This window comes from Pseudonaja textilis, chromosome 10, assembly GCF_049901715.1.
Source record: "Pseudonaja textilis isolate UNSWEBS1 chromosome 10, rPseTex1.2, whole genome shotgun sequence".
Lineage (NCBI taxonomy): Eukaryota > Metazoa > Chordata > Lepidosauria > Squamata > Elapidae > Pseudonaja > Pseudonaja textilis.
The window spans coordinates 20,839,132-20,863,926 of NC_141999.1; the positions used below are offsets into that span (position 1 = coordinate 20,839,132).

At 44.6% G+C, this 24,795-nt stretch overlaps 2 protein-coding genes across 5 annotated transcripts; both read left to right on the forward strand.

Moving 5' to 3' along the window:
• The first annotated feature begins 1,087 nt into the window (after window positions 1-1,087).
• On the forward strand, window positions 1,088-14,914 carry DMRTC2 (DMRT like family C2). Its single transcript, XM_026715389.2, is given in 10 exon segments — window positions 1,088-1,439; window positions 3,017-3,186; window positions 3,867-3,964; window positions 4,919-5,090; window positions 6,038-6,155; window positions 9,922-9,997; window positions 12,093-12,501; window positions 12,504-12,554; window positions 12,557-13,078; window positions 14,202-14,914. Coding segments are annotated over 10 exon segments (2,016 nt in total). The 5' UTR covers window positions 1,088-1,209; the 3' UTR covers window positions 14,372-14,914.
• Window positions 14,915-17,272: 2,358 nt separating this feature from the next.
• On the forward strand, window positions 17,273-23,814 carry PAFAH1B3 (platelet activating factor acetylhydrolase 1b catalytic subunit 3). 4 transcript variants are annotated; one of them, XM_026715475.2, is made up of 6 exons: window positions 17,273-17,637; window positions 18,341-18,436; window positions 20,183-20,272; window positions 20,690-20,806; window positions 21,914-22,036; window positions 23,127-23,814. In XM_026715475.2, the coding sequence occupies exons 2-6, from the start codon at window positions 18,356-18,358 to the stop codon at window positions 23,391-23,393; spliced, it is 678 nt and encodes a 225-aa protein (XP_026571260.1). In that variant the 5' UTR covers window positions 17,273-17,637; window positions 18,341-18,355; the 3' UTR covers window positions 23,394-23,814. The 4 variants fall into 4 exon arrangements, with proteins under 4 accessions (XP_026571260.1, XP_087796215.1, XP_087796216.1 ...); XM_087940089.1 differs by lacking the exon at window positions 17,273-17,637 and adding an exon at window positions 17,666-17,820; XM_087940090.1 differs by lacking the exon at window positions 17,273-17,637 and adding an exon at window positions 17,690-17,889.
• The last annotated feature ends 981 nt before the right edge of the window (window positions 23,815-24,795 follow it).

Sequence of the window (24,795 nt, forward strand, 5' to 3'; positions counted from 1 at the left end):
CAGTGGGTGTAGTAGGCAGGTTTCAGAGATGCAGATTTAATTTTTCTGTAAATTCTGTCTTGATCTCGGCGCTCCCCGCCCAAATAACCCTTATTATGCAATATTTGAGTGGCACGTTAGTTCCTAGTCCCCGGGAGTGACTATCAGAGAGATCGAAGATCCCCCTTGTTGCCTCACAGCTATCCTGGTTGAGGTCGACCCTTCTAAACTTCTTCCTGATTGAAAAGCTTTAAAAAATACCTTTTTTAAAAAAAAGGCCTTTAAACCCTTGCAACTCTCTTTCTTCCTAGCCAAAGTTTGGGGCCACCTGAGGGTGCATCCTTGCTTGTTGTGGGATCCTGATTCCCACATGGGGCTTTCCCATGGTGTGAAGTCTTTGGCTTTGGTCTTCCTGTGAGACCTGCAGCTTTTGCAAACTTTATGTATGCTTCAGGATAGGGGAAGCCAGACAGTTGGGGCTTGAGCCAGCAATCCAGAAACAAACTGGTTTATGTCAAGCTAGGATTGCAGTAGGAACGACCTGAGGTCCTTCCAGAAGATGCCACATGCGAGGGTGCCCCTCTTAAAAGATTGCCAGTTGCACCCTTTGTCAAGCCTTTATTGCCCCAGGAGTTCGTTTATTTCATTTAATTTCATTTATTATGTAGCCGCCCCTAACTTTGATGTACTCGTCCAATTCCAGCATGATCATATCAGTCATATCAAAATGACTCTCAGGGTGTCTTGTTTATGAATCTTGCAAATAGGAAATATCCCCCAAGCAATTTATGGTAACCGTTAAACAGGCCAGGCTTTCCCATAAAGACCCTCATTGCACAGAAGAGATTCTATTATTATTCCTGTCTTCTAATTGTTATCTTTATGGCCTCAAGCCAACATTTCGCTTATTTAGCAATGAATTTTCTGGAAGCAGATATGGCTCACTTTAAAATATTATTTATTTTTCCTGCACATGCTAACCCCTCTGACAGTACTGTTCTAAAGTCGGAAAGCAACCACAAAATATCGGGTGGGGGGGGGATGCATGTTTCAAACAAGGAAAAAGATAGATGCATGGCAGGATTGAATTGCTGGGGAATGTGTATAAACCATGGTACCTGAATTGGAAAAAATTCCAATTAACTCTGTGGTTGGCTCTAACTCTGAGCCAGGGTCTTTTTATGTTTTCTTCAAAAGATATTTCCTCCTTCTCTTTCAGGTTCACACATTATGGGGGACAATGAGGATCTTGATGCTGCAGGTGCGCCAAATGTCCAGAGCAGCCTTTCAGATTCCTCCGTGGAGAGCAATGCCACGCAAGATGACTACCCGCTTCCCAGCACCGCACGCTCTCCAACCTGCGCCCGCTGCCGTAATCATGGCATCAGGGTGCCATTGAAAGGCCACAAGAACTGTTGCCAATTCATGGACTGCCAGTGTGACAAATGCATCCTTATTCTGTAAGCTAGGAGGGGGAACATGGTGAAAATGAAATGCTGGGCTTTGCTGTTCTTGGGAGGTGCAATGCTGATGGCATCGTCGGATGGGCCTCAGTGGGAAGCGTAAATAAGAACTGAATTGCTCTTTGCAGGGATTTGGTAGCTTGGAGACCCATGTTCAGGAGGATAGTGCCTGCTTTTGTTTCCTAATAACGGCGGCTTCAGGTTGAATTAACAGCTTCTTGGCCAGTAACTTGCTCTGAAAATGAAAAACAGCCTTGGAAGTGTACAGTTTTAATGGGAGAAACATGACTATATGCTAGCATCTTAAAGGCATTTCTTAAAGCCAGGGATACCCACAATATAGCCCTCTAGATTGTGCTAAATTACAAGTACCATTTGCTTTTGCCAAGGGAAGATAGCAATAGCACTTAGATTTATATACCGCTACACGGTGCTCTACAGCACTCCCTGAGCAGTTTACAGAGTCAACCTATTGTTCTCAACAATCTGCCTCCTCATTTTATCATTCTCAGAAGGATGGAAGGCTGATGGGTCAATCTTGAGCCGGTCAGAATCGAACTGTTTACAGTGGGCAGAATTTGCCTGCAATACTGCATTCTAACCACTGTGCCATCATTTGAACAGCATGACATTGCAGGTAGTCCTCGGCTTACAACCACATTTGAGCCCGACATTTCAGTTGCTAAGTGAATTTTGCCCCGTTTTACGACTTTTCTTGCCACAGTTGTTAAGTGAATCATGGCATGGTTGCTAAGGGAATTGGGCTCCTCTGTTGACTTTACTTGTCCGAAGGTTGCAAATGTGACCCCGGGACGCTGCAACCATCATCAATGTTGCCAAGCGTCCAAATTTTGATCACCTGACCATGGGGATGGTTATGTCGGTCATAAATCACTGTTTTCAGGAGCGTCGTAACTTAAAATGAGCTCTCAATGAATGGCTGTAAGTCGAGAACTACTGTATTAATTACCCACCTCTTGCAGAGCCCAAAGCAGATCCATGGAGCTATTCCAGAGTTACAAGCCTCTATATCCCCATTGTGCTAATGAACAGGCGAACATCAGAAGAAAGTGAAATTGAGGAAGTATAGAAATGTACTTAGTACCCAATTTACAACCGATCCTGTTCTCTTAAGCAGTGGAGTTTAAGATAAATCGAGGCAATCAGGTCTCCTCACTTTGTTGGAAGAAATATCCTTCTGGGTTCAGTTCCAAGTGGGGAAAAAGACGCTGGAATCATGGAAGTTGCTTGGAAAGATAATGGCCCATTTTTACAGGTGATGGTGGTGCTGCTGAGTTTCTGCCTCTCTGAGTTTCTGCTTCTCTTTTAGGGGAAATATTCGGCCTTTTTAATATATCCTAAAACATTTTATTTTTTTTCAAGGAGGGGGGTGAGAGTGATAACTTCCTACAGCTTCTCTTGACCAGTTGAACTGCTTGATTTAGCTTGGAGACCACCAGGCCATCGTTGGCAGTCAGTGGGAAGGATTATTAGAATAATCGTGCAAACAATGTTTTGTGGTTGTTTGCCTTTACTTCTGTTATTTGATTATATATATATGTTGGGTCTTCTAGGCAAAGACGCCGGGTCATGGCCGCCCAAGTGGCTCTTCGTAGGCAACAGGAGCTGGAGCTGAAACGACACTTTCCCAGTGGTTTGCTACAACTTCAGGACAGCGAGCCATCAAACTTCCTCCCCTTGGCCAAACCGCTGAAAGTGATTAAACCATGCAGGGGAGGGACAGGTAAAACCATTTGTAGCATCCGATAGAATACCAGACTAAAAAATAAGAAAATAGACTACAGCGGCTTAGGAATGAGTAGATGATCTAGATCGGGGGGGTTGGTCAAACCGAAGGCTCACGGGCCAGATCCAGCCCGTGGGGTGCTTAGATCTGACCGATGGGACAGCCCTGGAAACAGTGAAGGACCACCCACAAGTGGCCCGAGCTCCATTTTTGCTAGTGGGGTTGCAGGAAGCCGTCACAGCTGAAAACGGAGCTCGGGAGCCTGTTTTCACTGGCAGAGCGCACAGGCCACCACAGGCACCCCGACACGAGTGACGTCAAGCTGACCTTACCCACCTTGACCGTGTCCCCCCGAGGTTAAACACAACCCGGATGCAGCCCTCAATAAAATTGAGTTTGACACCCCTGGTCTAGATTCTAGAACAAATGATAAAGTTCTAGATTCAAGCATTTTTAAGATATGTGAACTTCAACTCCCAGAATTCCCCTGGGCTTGGGAATTCTGGGAGTTGAAGTCCAGACAAGTCCAGACATCTTAAAGTGGCGGAGACTCAGAAATACTGATGTAGAAGACATGACAAATCCCTGTTGGGGAAACTGGTGTGGTTCAGTCTGGGAATCTTGACCATTGGCCAAACAATGACTCACTGGAGTCCTTCTCCCCTTTGATTGGATAGACAAGAAGGAAAATGAAGAACCTTTGAACGAGTCAGAAGATGGACTCCGGGGGACTTCAGGACTCCTGCGAAGACAGAGGCGGAGAACTGCAAGGAAGGTAAGAAAATCTGCTGATTTTAACAGCAGATTCCACGTAGCACCTCACCTATCATACTTCCCTAAAAACAAGATTCCTTTAAAAAGTTTAATCCGTGACAAAGAAAATAAAAATAAGGAACACTATTTATCTCATTCTATTACCAGTATAGTACAGGTAGTCCTCGACTGACAACAGTTCATTTAGTAACTGTTTGAAGTTACGACGGCACTGAAAAAAGTGACTTATGACCGTTTTTCACACTTACGACTGTTGCAGCAACCCTGTAGTCACATGAACAAAATTCAGACACTTGACAACCGGCTCTTATTTATGATGCTTGCAGTGTCCAGGGGTCCCGTGATCCCTTTTTGCGACTTTCTGACAAGCAAAGTCATTGAGGAAGCCAGATTCACTTAACAACCGTGTACTCACTTAACAACTGCAGTGATTCACTTAACAACAGTGGCAAGAAAATGAGGCAAAGTGCATTTGACACATGACTCGCTTAATAACAGAAATGGTGGGCTCAATTGTGGTCGTGAGTTGAGAACTACCCGTACCTTTTTTATGCGGGAAATCTGAATATCAGTAGGGAAAAACATTTACCTCTCAGTATTTTATCCGCAATCACCATGCGGCCCCTAATCCAGACAGACTGAATCGAGATTTCCTAATTGACAATGCTGTGTGTCAGTACCTCTGTAATGAACAGCCTACATACAATTCGGATTTTCTAAGGACAACTATATCATATTTCGTGGCCCTAAGCAAGCCTTCCTAAAATTCCAAAAAAACCCCATAGAGTTATTTTTTTAAAATTACATTATTTCATGCAAATAAATCTTTGGTAAGATAGATGCTGGTGGGGGAGGGAGGGAGGGAAGAATTCATTGACATCACAGAATAAGATGCTTAGCAGTGTAGTATTTCCGATCTGTTTCTTATACTAACATGTTACACCTTGTCCTTCAGGAAAATTCCTGGTTACCTCTGTCTCCTTGTTCAAAAGTGACTGAGCTGCCCTGGGCCCTGGGAGGACATCATGCCTCTCCTTCTTGGTTCCCACCTCCCCTTGCGACGCCCTCAAGTGCTTTCTCCCCTTTCCTGCCTCAGGAACATTCCTTTAATCTTCCGTGTACGGAAGGTAGGTAGCCTATTGTTTTAGTCGTGAAGCCAGCATGAGCGTCCAACCTTTTGGTTTGCCTGGGCTGCCTGGAGTGAAAAGGAATTATCTTGAGCTGCGTATAAAATATATATATATAATAATGTATCAAATCAACCTTTATCGTCAGAGTACAATATGTGTACAATGAGATTGGCTGAGCTTCCCTTCGTGCACACACACGCTACAACACAACTCACAGTGAAGATAGAAAGTCCCTAACCCAGTGAATCCTACTAACAAACACACAATCTTATTACAGCATGTGAACTTACTGCGCAATGCGCCGGCCCCGCAAGTCTATCATACTATGTTGACCTGAAGTTATTTTCCATTCAGGAGTCTGACAGCCCACGGGTAGAAACTGTTCTTCAGCCTGTTGGTGCGGCTGGCTCTGCTTCTCTAACTCCTACCTGATGGTAGGAGAGGGAAGAAGGGCTGACCAGGGTGTGAGTCGTCCCAGAGGATTCTCCTCACTCTTCTAAAGCGATGTCATCATGTTTTGTGCTGTGCTCACCACCCTCTGTAGTGTCTTTCTATCCATGGCTGTCAAGCCAGCACACCACACTATAATGCAATACGAGAGGACACTTTCTATTGTGGACCGGTAGAAGGAGGTCATCAATCGTTGTTCCACATTGTTCTTTTGCAAGACCCTGAGGAAATGGAGTCTCTGTTGGCCCTTTCTGGCCACCGGGGTTGTGTTGATTTTCCAGGTGAGATCTTCGCTGAGGTAGACTCCCAGGAATTTAAAGGAGGAAACTCTCTCCACACAGCCCCCCCCCTCAATGTAAAGTAGGGCTGGTTCCTATTATGTATATAAATCACATAATAAAAGTTTACAATCTTGTTATACTGTAAGCCTCTCATTGGCCTTCCTACTCAGGCTTGACATAGCCACTTACAACTTTCTTTCTTTTTCCCTGCAGGTTGCCATGGGAATGAAGCTTTATACACACCAGAGAGTTACCTGCCTGCTCCAGGGCAGATGTTTCATCCGGGGCCTGGTGTCCCCTGGTGCCTACCTCCACCTACTGACCTATCAAGGTACACTGGGCTTGTGAAGGAAGGCAAATATACCTGTTCCAGGATAAACGTCTATGGAGATTCGCAGTAATCCAGGTCAGGATTGTCCCAAAGGTGCTTTTTTCAAGAGGCAACTGGACTATCTTTTTTTTCTTTGAAGACGTTTCGCTTCTCATGCGAGAAGCTTCTTCAGCTCTGGAGTGACTTTTGACTCAGTCAGAACTGACGAAGCTTCTCGGATGAGAAGCGAAACATTTTCAAAGAAAAAACAGATAGTTCAGTGGCCTCTTGAAAAAAGCACCTTTGGGACAGTCCCGGGATAATGTTGCAGGATCCAATCTGAATCAGTCACCAGGACCAGAAGTTTATTCTTCCAAGCTTTTGGACTTGTGCTGAAACGCATCCTCAGGGAGCTTCCTCTTTCTCCAAAAAGTAGCACCTTTTGTTGAGAGAGAAGTTCCTTGAGGATGGGCTCCGGCACGAGTACAGTGGGCTTCTTCAGCATTTCTGCACAGAGAAAGGTTGTTGCAGAAACTTCAGAGGCAGCAACACCTAGCTTGATAGCAATAGCATGTAGACTTCTATGCTGCTTCACAGTGCTTTACCGCCCCTCTCTAAGCAGTTTACAGAGTCAGCCTCTGGCCCCCAACAATCCGGGCCCTCATTTGACCCACCTCGGAAGGAGGGAAGGCTGAGTCAACCTTGAGCCTGGTGAGATTCGAACTGCCAAATTGCAGGCAGCCGGCAGTCAGCAGAAGTAGCCTGCAGTACTGCACTCAGTACCACCATCTTGCGCCACCATCTTGGGTGATTTCAGAAATGCTAAGCAGAGTCTAATCTGGCTATTACTTGGATGGGAGGAAATCCATCAGGAAATCCCAAGGCTGTGAACAAGATTGGAAAGCTGAAAAGTAAAAATCAGGCTGGATTGACCCCTAAATAAATGAGATAAAAGGTTGGCCCTGACCTTGCAGGCTTCTAGAAAGGCATTTAAGGCCTGGCTTTTTTCCTAGCACTTGGGTCAGGATGAGTAGAGCTCCCAGTTGGAGTTATTTAATCCTGATTGCAATTTAATAGTGTCATTTTATTTATTAGTCGATTGTTTAGTCCTGATTGCCATTTAATTGTTTTAGTTTGCTTTAATGGTGTGTGTTATTTTTCTTCTGTGTTTTAGTTTAATGATTTTTTTTGTATGCCACCCAGAGTCGCGTTTGAGTTGGGCAGCCATGAAAACGTTCTAAATAAATTAACAATAAAACTCAACAGGAGTCAAGATTATCTTGAGGGAGAAATGAACTGAACCGAAATCATTTTGTAGGAATATATTTACAAGAAGCAATTTAAGCTGTGCCAGTTGGATGAATTATGGGAAGTTTTAAATACTCAATTCCTGCGGTTTTGAGAAGGAAGGTTTTTAATGAAAATAATGAAAACCAATCAGATTTATATAAATAAATCCTGGCCGAATTATTTAAAACGATACCCAACCCTGATTCTTCGTTCCATCTGAACCAGATAATATATGGCCTAGAGACAAATAAACACAAAAAACCCGAAACCAAGCTAGGTTTTATTATAGAAATGTGTGAAACAATGTAGAGAAAATTAAAGAAAATGTAAAGAAAATAGTTAGTTAGTTGGAACTAGTTAGTTCTAGTTCGATGGAACTCTTCTATTTTTATTTTTATTTATTTGATTTGTCAATTGCTTACAAGTTAATAAGTATAAGTATATACATAGTTATGTATACATGAAATGGGTACATATAAGAAAAATAAAAGAAACAATAGGACAGGAATGGTAGGCACGTTGGTGCGCTTATGCACGCCCCCTGCAGACCTCTTAGGAAAGGGGTGAGGTCAATAGTAGACAATCTAAGGTTAAAGTTTTTAGGGTTTGGGGAAGAAACCACAGAGTCAGGTAGAGTATTCCAGACATTGACCACTCTGTTGCTGAAGTCGTATTTCCTGCAATCAAGTTTGGTGCAGTTAATCTTGAGTTTGTATCTATTGTGTGCTCTTGTGTTGTTATGGTTGAAGCTGAAGTATTCATTGACAGGTAGGACATTGCAATATATGATTTTATATACCATGCTTAGATTAGACCGAAGACTGCGTAATTCAAGGTTTTCTAGGTCTAGAATTCCAAGTCTGGTGGCATAAGGTATTGTACAACGAGTAGAGGAGTGGAGAACTCTTCTTGTGAAATATTTCTGGACTTTCTCAACTGTGCTAATATCAGATATGTAATGTGGGTTCCAGACTGATGAGCTGTATTCGAGTATTGGTCTAGCAAATGTTTTGTATGTTCTAGTTAGTAGTGTGATATTACCAGAGAAAAAGCTACGTAGGATTAGGTTAACAACTCTTAATGCCTTTTTGGCTATGTAGTTACAGTGGGCTCTAGCACTTAGATCATTAGAGATGAGAACTCCAAGGTCCTTTACAGAGCTTGGATCATCGACAAGATCTTGAATATTCAGCTTGTATTTTATTTTCTGATATTTTTTTTTGCCAATATGTAAGACAGAGCATTTATTTGTTGAGATTTGAAGTTGCTATTTGTTTGACCATTCTGATACATAGTCAAGATCTTTTTGAAGGGTAGCAGTATTGTCTGTGGTATTGGACAGCTTTACATCATCAGCGAAAAGAACGCAGTTGCTCTATATATACTCTATAAATACTGGGCATGATCCATTGCTGTTTACAAATACTGAGCCGAAGAATATGTTAAAGATGTTGGCTTTAATGGTGTCGTCCTTGCAGTCTTTACCATTAGGTCCTATCGGGTGGGATGGACCTTGAGTCTTTTAGTTTGTTGTTTACAAAATTGTAAAAAGCGCGGGTGGAATTGGTGCATTTTCCTCTTGTTTAATGTGATAATTGGTGTATTCAGTCTTTATCTGGTGGCATAAATTTTTGTATTGGCTTTTGAAATTGGCAACGTGACCAGATTTGTTTTTTCCGCCAGAGTGATCTCTTTTTGGATTGAAGTTTCCTTATTGTTTTTGTTTTGTTTTGGGAGTTGTTGTTGGTACATATAGTTTGATGACTCTTTTGACTTCAAGTAAAAATATGTTGTAATGGTCTTGAACAGTATTGCATCCAGTGAATAGAGATTGCCAATCAAGGGATGAGAGATTGTTGTCCATAAGATCATAGTTGCCTTTTTTGAAGTTATAATTGGGGATTACGTCATTGTGATGATTTTTGTGTGGGCATATGTTGAGACAAAAGTCAATCATATTGTGATCACTGCTGGAAAAGGGTTCTTTAGTTTGTATTCCGTAAATTAAATTCAAACTATTGCAGAAGATGAGATCGAGGCAGTTGTTTAGTCTAGTGTGGTTGGTTACTAGTTGTTCTAGTCCCAGATTTGTAAGAATATAGTGGCAGCATGCAGTCCAAAGATATAACAGAATGTATTAATTGGATAAACAGAAAACAAAACTGTTGGAATAATGCTTTTTGCAAACAGCGTTTCAGATCTGTCCAGGCCCCCACATCCTGGGAGGAAAAAAATACTTCAGTGAACAGAATAGCCAGCTTAAATTTGGTACCTTGTATTTTCTGATCAAAGTACAGGAGCAGATGTCTATACTGACAAACATTTATTCCACACAGCAAGTTGTGGGTGTATGTGTAAGGAGAATTTGGAAGAATGGCGGCTGAGGTAGTTTCTTTCCTCCTCAACAGTTGGTGTTTTAGCAAGGACAGAAGGCCAGTAGGAGACAAGCTGCCTCTAAAGGATGTCACAAACACTTTCTCACATTCTCTTTTTCCAGCCGCATGGCCCTGAACCCCATCAGTGGCAACATGGATTTGAGCCGACGTTCCAAGGCCCCACCCGTGGGAGGTCAGGTATTTTGTTTTATCTGTGTTCAGCCCATGAACTGGAGTTATTCTATTTCCTCTCCTGAGGGAAGTTGCGATGAAACGGTGAAACAGATGCACGGAATTATTTCATCTGTGGGTCTGATATGGGGGGACAGACCGGGGGGGCGGGGGAAGTCAAAAATCCCAGCAACCGGGCAGCGAACCGGTTGCTGGGTGGATGTTGCCTGCCAGAACTTCCTGTTTCCAGCTTCCCCTGAGCCTCCGGGAGGGTAAAAACAGCTCTGGAGGCCCTCTGGAAGCCAGAAGCAGGCCTGTTTCCAGACTTCCGGAAGGCCCGTTTTCCCCCCCTCCCAGAGCCTCCGCGTGGACCCTGCACTTACCTCCATCGAAAATCGTGTGGAGACTCAGGGGAGGGGTGGGCGAGGCCAGACGGTCGGTTGAAATACCGGTTTGGTGAACCAGATGTAACTTTAACATCTGGTTCGCCTGAACCAGTCCAAACCGGTAGAATTCCACCCCTGGGACAGACTCATAAACAAGCTCATTTGGGTGGGTCTCTCTTAATATCTCCATTTCCAGTTAGTGGCTGATAGGAATGGGATAGAGGTAGTCCTTGATTTACAACTGCTGGGGGGGGGGAGGGACTGGCAACCAGTCCCTCCCAGTTATGACCATCTCAGCATCCCATGGTCACATGACCGTGATTCAGGCACATGGCAACCTCCAGGTATTTATGACAGTTGCAGCATCCTTGGGATTGCCTGGGCGTCATTGGTGATATTCCTAGAGGCGCTTTCGACAGGCAACGTCAAAGGGGAAGCTAGATTTATTTAACGACTGCAGCAACGACAAAAAAAAGTTTGTAACATTGGCTGCGACTCACTCAGCAACTGCATTGCTTAACCAGGAAAGTTTAGGTCCCAAATGTGGCTGTGAATCCAGGACTACTACCTTTATTGTCATAAAGGAGTGCAAGACTTCAGTGCTACTTTTGAATAGATAAACATACTGCTTCCCAATAACCCACTGGCTGAGTTCAACCAGCACGCAAAGCTGAGCTAAAATACCCAGGCACTTTGTGGCTTAGGCATTTGCAGGAGGGGCCAATGGCAAAATGTGCATCGCAACATGTGACACGCCTTTAATCATTGTAGCTAGCCACAGGCATCTCTGGTTTGTGGTTTGCCAGGGTTGTGGGAAACTAATCCCATTTTAACCAATCTTGGGAACGGGGCCAATCCATTAAGCCATTCATATGGAATATTTGTTTTGGGCAGGGCCTTTTATATAGGCACAGCAATTAATGTGGTTATAGGGTTAAAGTACATTGCAGGAAGCCAGGCATTCTCTGTGGGGTTGATTTCTGTTTAGCACAGATGTCTTCCTTGCAAGAATCTTATGTCTGCTGACGATGCAATAATGTGCAATAGCTTACAAAATGCATGAATTGAGCAAAATGAATGAAAGAGAATGCCTGCCTAGCCGGGGGATAAAGCAGCCTAAAAGTTACCCATAAAAGGATTAATTAAAGCAAACAGTTTTGCTGTTTGTCACTGGCAGGTGGTCAAATGACTAATTTCTGGGACAGTGTTTTGCACAGTGTACTTACATAAGCAAACGTTATCTTTATTCCACGCGAATTGAACATTCTAAAAAAGAAGAACCCAGGTCCTAAGCCACCCTTGGGCTCAATTGAAACTAAAGCTAGAAAAAGCCCAGGGTCTGGTATATTTTGCCAGAACATCTGGCTCTGTTATCTTAGGATCGGGGTTCCCAAACTTGGCAACTTTAAGACTTGTGGACTTCAACTCCCAGAATTCTCGGAATTGAAGCCCACAAGTCTTAAAGTTGCCAAGTTTGGAGACCTCTGTCTTAGGATAAGACAGGAGAGGATAGATATACCCTGCCCTCGTAGTGTTTCCTCACTTGCTGGAAAAAAAAAATTGGACAGCCACTTACCTGACATGGTATAGGGTCTCTTGCTTGAGTAGAGGGTTGGACTGGAGGACCCCCAAGGCCCCTTCCCAACTCTGTTACCCTGAATGGAAAACATAACTTGGATCCTGTTGACGTCTCTTTGCTGACTATGAGGTTAATTTTGTCTCCTGCTCTCTTTCAGCCCAATTCTTCCGCTCATGTTTCAGTCTGGCCCGCCCGAGGGTTTTTCTTCTCGCCCCTTTCCGAGCAGCAGCTCCAGAAAGAGGCCGCCGAAGCCTTGATGGTGTTAAGAAACGCCCCCCAGGCTAGCCCCATGCTTGCCCCTTCCGGCCTCCTGCCCCCTGCCAACACCATCTCTGCCCTCATGGCCCCCCCGAGTTTCTCCCACCCACTGGAAGCCATTCCCAACCCTGCCATTCCCAGTCCTTTCCAGCCGCATCCCTCGTACTTCCTGCCTCCTTACGTTCCTCAGGACGTCAGGGCCTCTAGGGACATAGCCATGAAGCGAGCCCACGTGCACCCGGAATCAGCCAATGCCCACCCCGAACAGGTTCCGGGACCCTTCTTCGTTCCACTCTTCCATGGTAGCCCCATCCCCAGCAATACAAAAACATCCGCCTCTTCTCGGTCGCTCCATCTCGGGGGCTCAGGTAGCGACTTCTCTAATGGTTTCCAGCATCCAGCCCGTCAAACCGAGCCTCGGGGCGGCTTCCAGTTACAGCCACTACCATTTTGCCCCAAACTTGAGAACTTTCCACAGCACCTCGGGCTCCATGCAAAAGACTGTCTGCTTGCCCCAAAGCATGGAGACTGGCTGGATTTCCAAGACCAGCGTTGAAGTCCTTGCTCCCTCTAGCACCGCTCCTGGCAATCCGCCGCTGATGCCTTTCTGTGTCTCGCCCATGGATGTCTCGGTCACCATGCCCTTCCAAGCGGGATCCCCCGTTGGGGTGGATCTGCACATGCTCCCTCCCAGTTTGTCTCTGCTGAACCCCGGCCCCTGCCTTCTGGCTCAGCCCTCTTTCCCAGACCCTGTGCTTCTCCCGGGGCAGATGTCTCCGCAGGGCCAACCCCAGCAGTTCCAAGAAGGAAGAGGTTCCAGCAAAAAGCCCAAAGAAGAAGAGCGCGGCAAGAGCCATAAGGTGCCTGGCGGCAAAGACGAAAAAGGTTAGACTTCTGCAGCTGCTCAGAAGTTCATTATTTTACGTTACTGTCAGGGTTCCGACGGATGCCCTAATTAAATCATGAGCCTTAGGCCAAGCTTCAAAAGAAATCCAATTATTTATTAGGAGCTTCACGTCCGCACGGACCAAGTGCGCACTGACCTCACTTAATTCGCACTTTGGCTTGGACTCTGTTTCCCTCTCTCCCCCAAGATGTGTCATCCGTCACGTTCCCCAACGAAGCAATTTCTCGGGTTGTAGAAGTCACTCCTTCAGGCCACTCTGGGTCTCCGTGGAGATGACCTTGACGTTGCCGCCTGGAATTGACTGAAATACAAGTTCCTCAATGCAGCTGTGAGGTTCAATTTCCCATCCCCTTGCTTATGGCAACTCGAGAGCAGGTCAGGAATGCTTCGCAAGTTGACAGTTATGTTAATGCCGCCCCTACGTGCATTAGGCACGTAAAGCAACTCCCATCACCTCACCAGTTTGGCAGAGGTTGAGATGATGAGAACTGTGGTCCATAATAACCAGAAGTGGATGTTTTGTATGTAGATCTTTGCAGTTTTTCAGAAGGCCTGTGGAGCAAGTAGAGAGATAGACTTATATACCACTTCACAGGGCTTTCCATCCCTCTCTAAGCAGTTTACAGAGTCAGCACATGGCCCCCAACAATCTGCGTCCTCATTTGACCCACCTCAGAATGATGGAAGGCTGAGTCAACCTTGAGCCTGTCAGGATCCAACTCCTGGCTGTGAGCAGAGTTAGCCTGCAATATTGCATTCTAGGCACTGCCCCACCAGGGTTCTTAATTTTAAAAACAACCAGAGCAACTTATGACACTGGTAACTAGTCAAGGCAAAACAATCATTGTCTACACCCAACCCATCATTGATAAGGAACTGCATCTCAAACCAAGGTGCAGATGGTTCCTGCAGTCTGTAATTTTTCTGGAAATCCATTCCTACTCCCGCACTATTCGAAGGGTGTTCCTAACAGCTAGCGTTTTGCCCAAATCTGTGTCTGAATGGCTGTCATAAGTTCAGTGGAATTGTGATACTGGAGGCAACAGGAGCTCCGTGAAATGTAGTTTCAATGGTCTAACAGGCATCTTCTGTTCTGTTTAGATTCAACCCAAACCGGGCCCTCCTGCCTGACCTCCAAAGAAGCGCCTAGCCGGTCTGCTCAGCAAGTCCCAGAAACCCCCCAGCAGCCAAGCCACCTCCACCAGGCCAACGGCTCCCCTTCGGTGTCTCTGAGCATTGGCCAGATGGGCTCCATCTCCCTTCCCAGTTAGTCTTCTGATTGGGAAGGAAAGGACGAGGCTGACCATGCACCCAACTGCATCTGCAGAGATCTTTGAGAGGAAAGGGGAGATTAAGGTCCCACTCTGGGCCAGGAGCCTTTGAAAAGGAGAGATGGCTTCCATTACTCCAGGTTGCAGCCTTGGCATGGTTTTCATTCTACCTGCAACTGAATTATTGCAATTGCTGGTATCTTTCGTTGGTGTAATGCACCAAGTCCAGATAATTTAACACGGTCGATTCATTTTTAACTAGTTATGTGCCCGACGGAAGGCAGAGTTTGTTTTGACTTGAGCCATTGTTACATTTTAGACAACAGCAAGTTTACTTTTGGTAACCAAGTTTGTTTGCATTCCTTTTTGAAAAGGATATTTTCCCTTGTTTTCTCAAATCATAGAGATACGATTTATAAGCAAAAACAGGTTTAGGACACACTGAGAATTTGATCCACTTACGGGATGTTGCATATTATTGATTCGGGAGATGTGCGTTCAATTCATGATCCAAAAGTTTTCTGCCAATAAAACGTTCATAAGTACTGGAGTTTCCATTGTCTTTTATCAAAAGGTTGTAGTTTTCAAAGATGTTTCTGTCATGTTTTACAAAGAATTCTTTAATCGGGGCTATTTCGATTTTAAACGCAATATCCTTACATTGTCCACTCCAAATATTTTGTTAGGTTTATGTGTAAACTTCAGAATTCCAGGAACTGAGAAATTAAGCATATTGCTTTAATAAATACCTGCAAATACCTTTGAGGATATGAATGATAGCTCTGAACGTATTATTTAAATAATACATGGCACTCTTATAAAACCATTTTACATTCAACCACGTATAACCCTCTCCTGCGCATGAACTCATTTAACCTTTCTATAAATTTCTGGTTTTATTTCCATAATCAGGCTTGCCACACCACGTCTGCTTCTGCAACATATACTGTGCAGCTAACCTGTGATGGATTTCCCCCCTTAGCTAGCAAACGTCACCTTCTCATAGGGCTGTGATCCCAATTTAAGTGAACTGTTATTCCCCCACAAATTGCCTTTTAGTGCTGAGCTAGGGATCGTCCCTTTTGCCTGAAGATTTATAGAAAACTGGGACCCTCATGTGGCTGATGGAGAGACTGCAACGATTACGTACCCTATTAGTTCCTATTTAACTACAACAGATAGCACCTCTGCCTATGGAACAAGGCAAAACTGACTTCATTAAATGATTTGAAAGAGAATGCAGAGATGTAAAGTCTCAAATGCCCATTATAAGATAACCTTTATGGACACTTTCTTCTGTGAACACACCGGCACACATTAAAAACGACTTCTGATACCCCCTCTCGAAAGAAATACAGGCAGTCCTCGACTTGCGACAGATTGCGACTGTTCAAAGCTACAACGGCATTGGAAAAAAAATGAGTTATGGCTGTTTTTGACACTTTACAACTGTTGCAGCCTCTCCATGGTGACGTGATCAAAATCCAGACAGTCGGCAACTGATTTGCGTTTATGATGGTTGCAGTGTCCTGGGGTCACGCGATCCCCTTTTGCGACATTCTGTCAACCAAAGTCAAAGGGTAAACCAGATTCATGTAATAACTGGCAAGAAACGTTGTAAAAGGGGACCAAACTAACAAATGTTGCATTTAGCAACATACATTTTCAGCTCAATCGTGGTCGTAAGCTAAGGACTACCTGTAGGTACCCATCCCCATACACGCGCATACCCATTAATCACAGAATAGAATTCTTTATTGACCAAGTGTGATTGGACACACAAGGAGCTTGTCTTCGATGTATATGCTCTCAGTATACATAAAAGATGTATTCGTCAAGAGTCAAGAATCATCAGGTACAAAACTTAATAATAGTCATAGGGTACAATAAGCAATCAAATCATACTAGGAAACTATGTATTCTACCTACCTAACTAATCTATATCTATCTGTCCATCCTCTATCCGCCTACATACCTACCTATCCATCCATCTAGGTACCTACCTACACACACACACATTCACAGATAGAGTAGAGTTCTTTATTGGCCAAGTGTGATTGGACACTCAAGGAACTTGTCTTTGGCGCAAATGCTCTCAGTATACATAAAAGAAAAGATACATTAATCAAGAGTCCAGAATCAAAAGGTAAACATTTAATAATAATCATAGGCTACAATAAGCAATCAAATAATAAGAGTCTTATCAAGTCTTATCAATAATAAGTCTTAAATACTAAATATATAAAGATGTATTTTTTTCTTATTATATCTACAAAATGATTTTAGGAGAGATTTGGGATGATAATAAGAATTGTCACAAACTAAATTAAAATATGATTATTTTCCAAAGCATGAATGAATAAAAGTACAGTTAAACGATTGTTTAATAATGATACCAATGTATTTAATATTGGATTGAAAATATGAGATCATATACAATATAATTGTAATTGAAGACTACCAAATGGAAGCACAAAACAATTTGTAAACCAACCGACACACTGTATGTACATATATGGAAGATGGCCTGATGTTTTTATGTTTTGTTTGTTTATGTTTGTTTTAAAAACCAATAAAAATTTTTAAAAATAATAAGTCTTATCAAGCAGGAAAACAAACCTTATCCAGCTATCAGCTTTTGTCTACTTTATTAAGGCACACAGAAACTCCTGTGAACCCCGAAATTACGAGGATGCCGGGACATGTAGTTTAATAACAAATGGGAAGGCACCAGGTTCGGGAAAGCAAGTAAATAGATGTCAGCCGACTCGACCATAAATCTGACGGAATCTAATTCGCCTCCCCCCCACAAACTTGTCTGCTTTAGACTTGTGGACTTCCACTCCCAGAATTCCTCCTTCAGTCATGTTAGCTCAGGGAATTCTGGGAGTTGAAGTCCACAAGTCTTAAAGTTGCCAAGTTTGGAGACCTCTGCTCTAACTTAAATGCCCAGATGGCTAGAAAGGACTGCAGAGCGCAGGATCCACCAGGGAGGCTCTCAAACAGCCACGTCGACGGAGCCAAGAGGCGAAAGAGGAATGGGACCAGAGTAGGCGATACCATTTGCTTCACCAGGAGGGTTTGAGAGAAACAAAACGAGCCTCCTCCTCCTCCTCCTTCTCTTCCCCCCAGTTTGCCAGCCCAGGTGGTTCCGTCCAGGTGGCAGGCAGGAAACCGCTTCCAAAGCGGAGCTGAAACCCGGCGAGCCGAGCAGTTTCTCCGGGGAGCGAGTGGATTATTATTATTATTTTTCCCCGATCTACACCGTAAGTAGTTCCCCCCCCTTTTTTTTTCGAATGGTGCCGGCTATTTGCAGCTGGCAGAGCTTGCAGGGAGGAGGAAATGGATGAAGCCAATTTTATTTCCTTTCCGAAAAGGATTACTAATCCGTTAGAAGTCTTTCAAAAGGAGAATTGAACCTCGGACATATATCAAGAACTCTATGTGATGTGGGAGGTGTTTCATCCTCCTCGCCTCCCTCCACCCCTTTCTATGCATGGATGCAGTGATCCACTACTGTACGGGGTTGATGGCATCGGTGCAAATGATGGGTGCAAGGCTTGTAGTATCAAAAACACTGCAGAGAAATTTCGTCTTTTGACGGGGTGGAAATAGGAATGGCTGACAGTTACCTCTCTAGCGCTATTCGCGCCGGGAAAAAAACAACAACAAAAAAGGACAGCCCTACAGGGATTGCAACAGAATAGGTTTACGTTTCCTCCTTTTTTTTGAGGAATGGTACCGCCCAAGCTTTGTAAGGTGGAGGGGGGGGCGGGATGAATGGACGAAACCACTGGCGAGGGGGGAGAACAGTGACTGGCACCGCCTATCTGTATTGTTCCTGGACGACGTTCCTGGGCTGCACGCAGGTCCTTGGATGAGGAGCAATCGGGGTCTATTGTGGGATGTGCTGTGGAGGTGCGGGGTGGGCAGGAATCGAGTCCCTTATTCTCTGCTTTGTCTCCTTAGGATCTGCAAGGGACCATGAGTGATGGTGACAAGAACCCCGCCAGCACTCCAACCCCGGTCATCGACGTCCAAGGGGATGGGCGATGGATGTCGTTGGTGAGCTGCCTGCTGAAAAGAGGGTCTTGGGATGGAGGGGAGAACACACACACACCCCGTCTCTGGAACTGCACGGCCACTCCGATCCTCTTATATTCTTGTTAAATAACAGAATTGGGAGGGACCTTAGACACGATGTAAAAAGATGTTGAGACTCTAGAAAGAGTGCAGAGAAGAGCAACAAAGATTATTAGGGGGCTGGAGACTAAAACAAATGAAGAACGGTTGCAGGAACTGGGTATGTCTAGTTTAATGAAAAGAAGGACTAGGGGAGACATGATAGCAGGGTTCCAATATCTCAGGGGCTGCCCCAAAGAAGAGGGAGTCAAGCTAATCTCCAAAGCACTTGAGAGCAGGACAAGAAGCAACGGATGGAAACTCACCAAGGAGAGAAGCAACTTAGAACTAAGGAGGAATTTCCTGACAGAGCAATTAACCAATGGAACTGTTTGCCTCCGGAAGTTGTAAATGCTCCAACACTAGAAATTTTAAAGAAGAGATTGGATAACTTTTTGTCTGAAGTGGTGTAGGGTAGGGGTCGCCAACCTTTTGGACCTCGGGGACCACCAAACTCATAATTTTAAATCCCGCGGAGCACTAATATGAATTTTGACTGATGGTGGCTTGCTGACATTGGTGGGAAAGACAGTCCTGTATTCCAGAGCTGTTGGACTGTCCCTTTGGTCATCCCAGAGCAGCTGCTCCTCCACCCGGGTGCACCGGCCTGCCATAGACTGAAGGAGCTGCTCCAGGATGATGGAGGCCCAGTCCTGTGACTCCTGCAGCTCTGGAATATGGGACCGACTTTCCCACCAACGTCAGGAAGCCACCCCGGGGCGGATTTCTCTCCCCCACTGTTGGTCTTACCTTCCAATTCCAGCTTGTGAGGCTGTACTCACGGTAAGGTTTGCACTTGGCCGAAGGGTGGAGGCCAGTGGGTGGCACAGCTTTGTGTTCCTGTAGATTAATTGCTTTGGGTGGAACATTTCTCTGCAGACCATCAAAATTTTCTCATGGTCCACCAATAGTCCCTGGACCACCAGTTGGTGACCACTAGTGTCGGGTTTCCTGCCTAAGCAGGGGGTTGGACTAGAAGACCTCCAAGGTCCCTTCCAATTCTATTCCATTCTATTCTATTCTATTCTATTCTATTCTATTCTATTCTATTCTATTCTCTATTCTATTCTCTATTCTATTTTCTATTCTAATTCTATTCCTATTCTATTCTATTCTATTTTCTATTCTAATTCTATTCCTATTCTATTCTATTCTATTCTATTCTATTCTATTCCAACCCTCTCCTCAAGCAGGGAACCCTATACCATTTCAGACAAGTGCCATCCAATTTCTTCATAAAAACCTCCAATGATGGAGCACCCTTCTGAGAGGGAAGTCATTCCGCCGATGGTTTCACTCGGGGTTTACTCTCCCATGCTGGCTGGGGAATTCTGGGAGTTGAAGTCTACAAGTCTGAAGGTTGCCAGGATTGGAGACTCCTGACTTAAAGAGCCAAAATATTGGTGGCAATTTTGAGTTGACTCGGCTATAGTCCAATTCACTAATTTCCAGCCAAATGGGAATCTATCAATATATGTGTCGAAATCTTGGAGTTAACAATCCACCGAAGTTTGCTTTGGATCCCAATTCCTGGGCTGTTCCTCTGCTGTTCCCCTCTCCTTCCAGAAACGTACCTTCTCGTCCAGTCATTCCACTAAAAGAACTCTCCAATTTTCTCGCTTTCTGCAGCACCACCGTTTCATTGCCGACAGCAAAGACAAGGAACCTGAAGTCGTCTTTATTGGGGACTCCCTGGTGCAGCTGCTGCACCAGTTTGAGGTAAAGAGGCCCTGGTGTTGTAATGACAAGGCAGTCGAGTTGTTTGATCGTGAACAACTGAATCATGATGATCTTTATTGGAGTCTAGTCTTGCATTTATGCACATTTTTAGTTATCCTCCATCACTGGTTAACTTTGATTACTGCTTAACTTTCATTACTGTTTAGCACAGTCATCCATACAATTAATTATCTCTAGTTAAAGTCTAACATATGTTCACTTCCTCTCTCTAATCCTCCTTTAGATTAGTGACTTTGTTTACCTGAGTTGTATTTGCTTGGAAACATTCTTTATCTGAGGTTTGCCATCCGAGATTGGAACATTCCTGCAATTACAACTCTACACTCTGGAAAAAAATCATCAAATGGATCCGTTGGTTTTATCATCTGCTCATTCGCCTTTCTTTCTCTTCTCCAGATTTGGAGGGAGCTTTTCTCCCCGCTGCATGCCCTCAACTTTGGCATCGGGGGCGATGCCACGCAGCACGTGCTCTGGCGCCTGCAGAATGGAGAACTGCAACACATCCGTCCAAAGGTAACAAGATGGTGGCTCCTGAAGTAGGCCTCAAGCCCAGGATCATCACCCTAGAGTTCTGAAAAATGTTGCTCAGGCTTGCTCTCTCTCTCTATTTATTATATCCCACCTTTATTATTTTTACTCAAGGTGGTGAACATATGCAACACACCTTCCTCTCCCTGTTTTCCCATCAACAATCCTGCAAGGTGGGTTGGGCTGAGAGTGATTGGCCCAAAGTCCCCCTGTGGGCTTTCATGTCTAAGATGAAACTCACCATCTCCTGGTGATTGACCCCAAATCAGCCAGCCAGCTTTCATGGTGTAAGTGGAACTAGAACTCACCAACTCCTGGTGATTGGGTCAAAATCACCCAGCTAGCTTTCATGGCTAAGGCACAACTAGAACTCACTGTCTCCCATTTTCTAGCCTGGTGCCTTAACCACTAGACTAGACCAAACTGGCTCTCATATATATATATGGGGAAATGGGAATTAAATGGAAATTAAAGAGAAGGGCAAGCTAAGGAACTTGTGAGTGTATGCAATCTGAAAGATATACCCACTTAAGTTTCTCCCACCCATCGCCGTCCTCCTTTTAATTCTTTTTCTGCTTAATAATTAGGGAGAAAAACCAGCCTGAGATTATCTGGTATTCATTGCACATTTAAAGACTTGAAATGTATTTCTTAAAAACATTTAGTTGTAAAATGCTACACAGTACCTCTACAGCAGTGCTTCTCTATGGCTGGCTGCGGAATTCTGGGAGTTGAAGTCCATACATCTTAAAAGTTGCCAAGGTTGGGAAACACTGCTCTATTGGTTGTGGACAGATTCCTCAAAATATACAAACCCAGGTCAGCCTTCAACCTAGGGTTGCTGAGGCTGCAACAGAAGTTTTTCTTTACTTTTCAGACTCTGTAGTTTGTCCATCTAAAGATCCAGAATGTCCACTTTTATAGCATCAGGTTTTTACCTGCGCACAAGAGGGTGTTGTGTTCCAATAGCCAGATTTCCTGACATGGTGTTAGATGGGTAGCTGTGCGTAAGCACCAATGTCATTAATTACTTCCTTTCACCCAAGCAAACAAAAGAATCAATTATTGTTTTCCACCTTCCATTGGTTCTAGATCGTGGTACTCTGGGTAGGCACCAATAACCACGGACACACTGCGGAACAGGTGGCTGCTGGTATAGAATCCATTGTGCGTGTCATCAATCAACAACAACCCCAAGCCCGTGTGGTTGTGTTGGTGAGTTCCAAGCCTGACTCCATCTGATAAAAATGCCTTTAAAAAATGCCATCCTCTTGACCGGGTTGGGTCCCCTGGTGCCCCATAACATTAACCAGAATCATATTGGCCAAAAAAACCTAGAATAGTGTGGCTTGCAATAGATGGCTATCTTCATATTTATGAAACTTATGGCTGTAATTGAGCCTGGTATTCTGGTTTGAAGCCATGGCCGCCATTAAGTGGGTCACCATGCCAGAGTTTATGACTTTTGCAATGGTCATAAACACCACAGTCTTTAAGCTATTTTCTTGCATGAGTGCAAATATTTTTTGATGGAAACTGGAATTAAATGCTAGAAACTGGCAAAAAATTTTGCCAAAAATTGCAGTCACATGACCATGGGTGCTGCAAATGGAAGCCAGTTGCCAAAGTGCCCAAATTTTGATCACATGACGCTATAGTGTGTGTTCATCAGAACTGCAAAATCAGTTTTTTAAAATAGTCCTGAGGAGATGTGTCGGAACTTCTAACGGTCATTAAGTGAAGACTATGTGTACTAAAGGGGGATGCGGCGGCTCAGTGGCCAAGACACTGAGCTTGTCGATCAGAAAGGTCGGCATTTTGGCGGTTCAAATCCCTAGCGCCGCGTAACGGAGTGAGTTCCCGTTACTGGTCTCAGCTTCTGCCAACCTAGCAGTTCAAAAGCATGTAAAAATGCAAGTAGAAAAATAGGGACCACTTTGGTGGGAAGGCAACAGCGTTCCGGGCACCTTCGAAGGCGTTTAGTCACGCCGGCCACATGACCACGGAGACGTCTTTGGACAGCGCTGGCTCTTTGGCTTTGTAACGGAGATGAGCACCAACCCCAAGAGCCAGAAAATGACTAGCACATATGTGCAAGGGGAACCTTTACCTACTACTGTACAGTAGTCCTCAATTTACAACAATTCATTTAGTGCAAGGGGAACCTTTACCTTTATGTGTACTAAACAAAGACTGGTGTCCCAGGTCATTGAGTCCAGCTGATGGCTCGTTCACACATCTGCGTCAACTTAGAAACAAACCCCTTTGGGACTTAAGATTGTGGTCTTTTCTGTATCCTGCCCAGGGTTTGCTGCCAAGGGGCAAAAACCCCAACCCGTTACGAGAGAAGAACAGGAGAGTGAACGAACTGCTGGAGAGTAAGGTGCCGCTTCTCCCCAATTCCTCCTTCCTCAATGTCGACCCGGGCTTTGTGCATTCAGACGGGACTATAAGCCACCATGACATGTATGACTACCTGCACCTCACCCGCAACGGGTATGCCAGAGTCTGCCCTGGACTGCACCGCTTGCTGCTCTGCCTGCTGGGAGAATGCCATGCTCAAACACCTTGATGGAAGCCATCACACACCCGAGATGCTCGTCGTTGGCTTGAGTGACTGCCGGAGGCTTAGAAACTTAGATTGCCGTTGACTCCAGATTGGCTGTTCTCAACCATGACAACTGTAAGGTAAGTGGACTTCAATTCCCAGAATTCCCCGGTCAGCTGTGCTGGCTGGGAAATTCTGGGAGTTGAAGTCCACCTGTCTTAAAACTTGCCAAGGTTGAAGCAGCCTGCTCCAGAGTGCCAAGTTTCCCACCCATCCCTGGCATTTGAAACTGGGTACTCCTTATACTAACTCCATAAGCCTCCGTGTGGGTTGTTTTCTATTGGCATTGTGCCCTGCAGCTGCCGAGAAAAAAATTGGCACAAGACAAAGTGAATGGGAACCTGCTGTTTTTATGTAATAAAACTAACTTGGAAGTTTCTGGGCAGACGTTTGTTTCTTTACCTATTAAGTTTCAGACAGGTAACAGATGCCCGAATGGGGTGAGTTGCTAGTCACCTGGCTTAAAGGGGAAAAATGTTTTCCCAGAAGCAATTAGAAACCATTTGCATACAGTCTTTGCATGGTGGAGAAATCTATTCCTGCTCTCCGCAAGTCTTCCTGGATTCCGTACATTTTATCTTCTTGAAGTGAAAAAGCAAGGCTGCTTACGGTTTTTTCTTTTTTTGCCAGCTTTTTTATAGCAAGGGGTCTTCCAAGTTGACAGCTTTAAGACTTGTGGACTTCAACTCCCAGAATTCCTCCTTCAGTCATGTTAGCTCAGGAATTCTGGGAGTTGAACTCCACAAGTCTTAAACTTGCCAAATTTGAACTCTTCTTTTATAGCAGGGGTCGCCAACCTTGGCAACTTTAAGCCTGGTGGACTTCAACTCCCAGAATTCCCAGCCAGCTTTGCTGGCTGGGGAATTCTGGGAGTTGAAGTCCACCAGGCTTAAAGTTTCCACGGTTGGAGATCCCTGTTTTATAGGACAATACAAACAGCTGTGCTGCAGGACCTTGTAACATTTGCCCTTTCCTTCTCAACTGAACTTTGTGGGAATGCAGGTAGTCCTCAGCTTACGACCACAACTGAGCCCAACATGTTATCAAGCGAGACATTTGTTAAGCGAGTTTTGCCCCGTCTTACGACCTTTCCGGCCAGTTACCCGAATCACTGCAGTTGTCGAGTTAAGTCAAAACGGCCTTTAAGTGACTGTGGCTTCCCCGTTGACTTTGCTTGTCAGGTCTCAAAAGTTGGATCACACAACCCCAGGACATTACAACGGTCATAAATAGGAACCAGTTGCCAAGCCGTCAAAATTTTGACGTGATCATGGGGATGCTTGCAAGCAGACGAAAGTGTGAAAAATGGTCGTCGCTTTTCCGTGCCCTTGTAACTCTGGTCACTAAATGAACGGTTAAGTTTGAG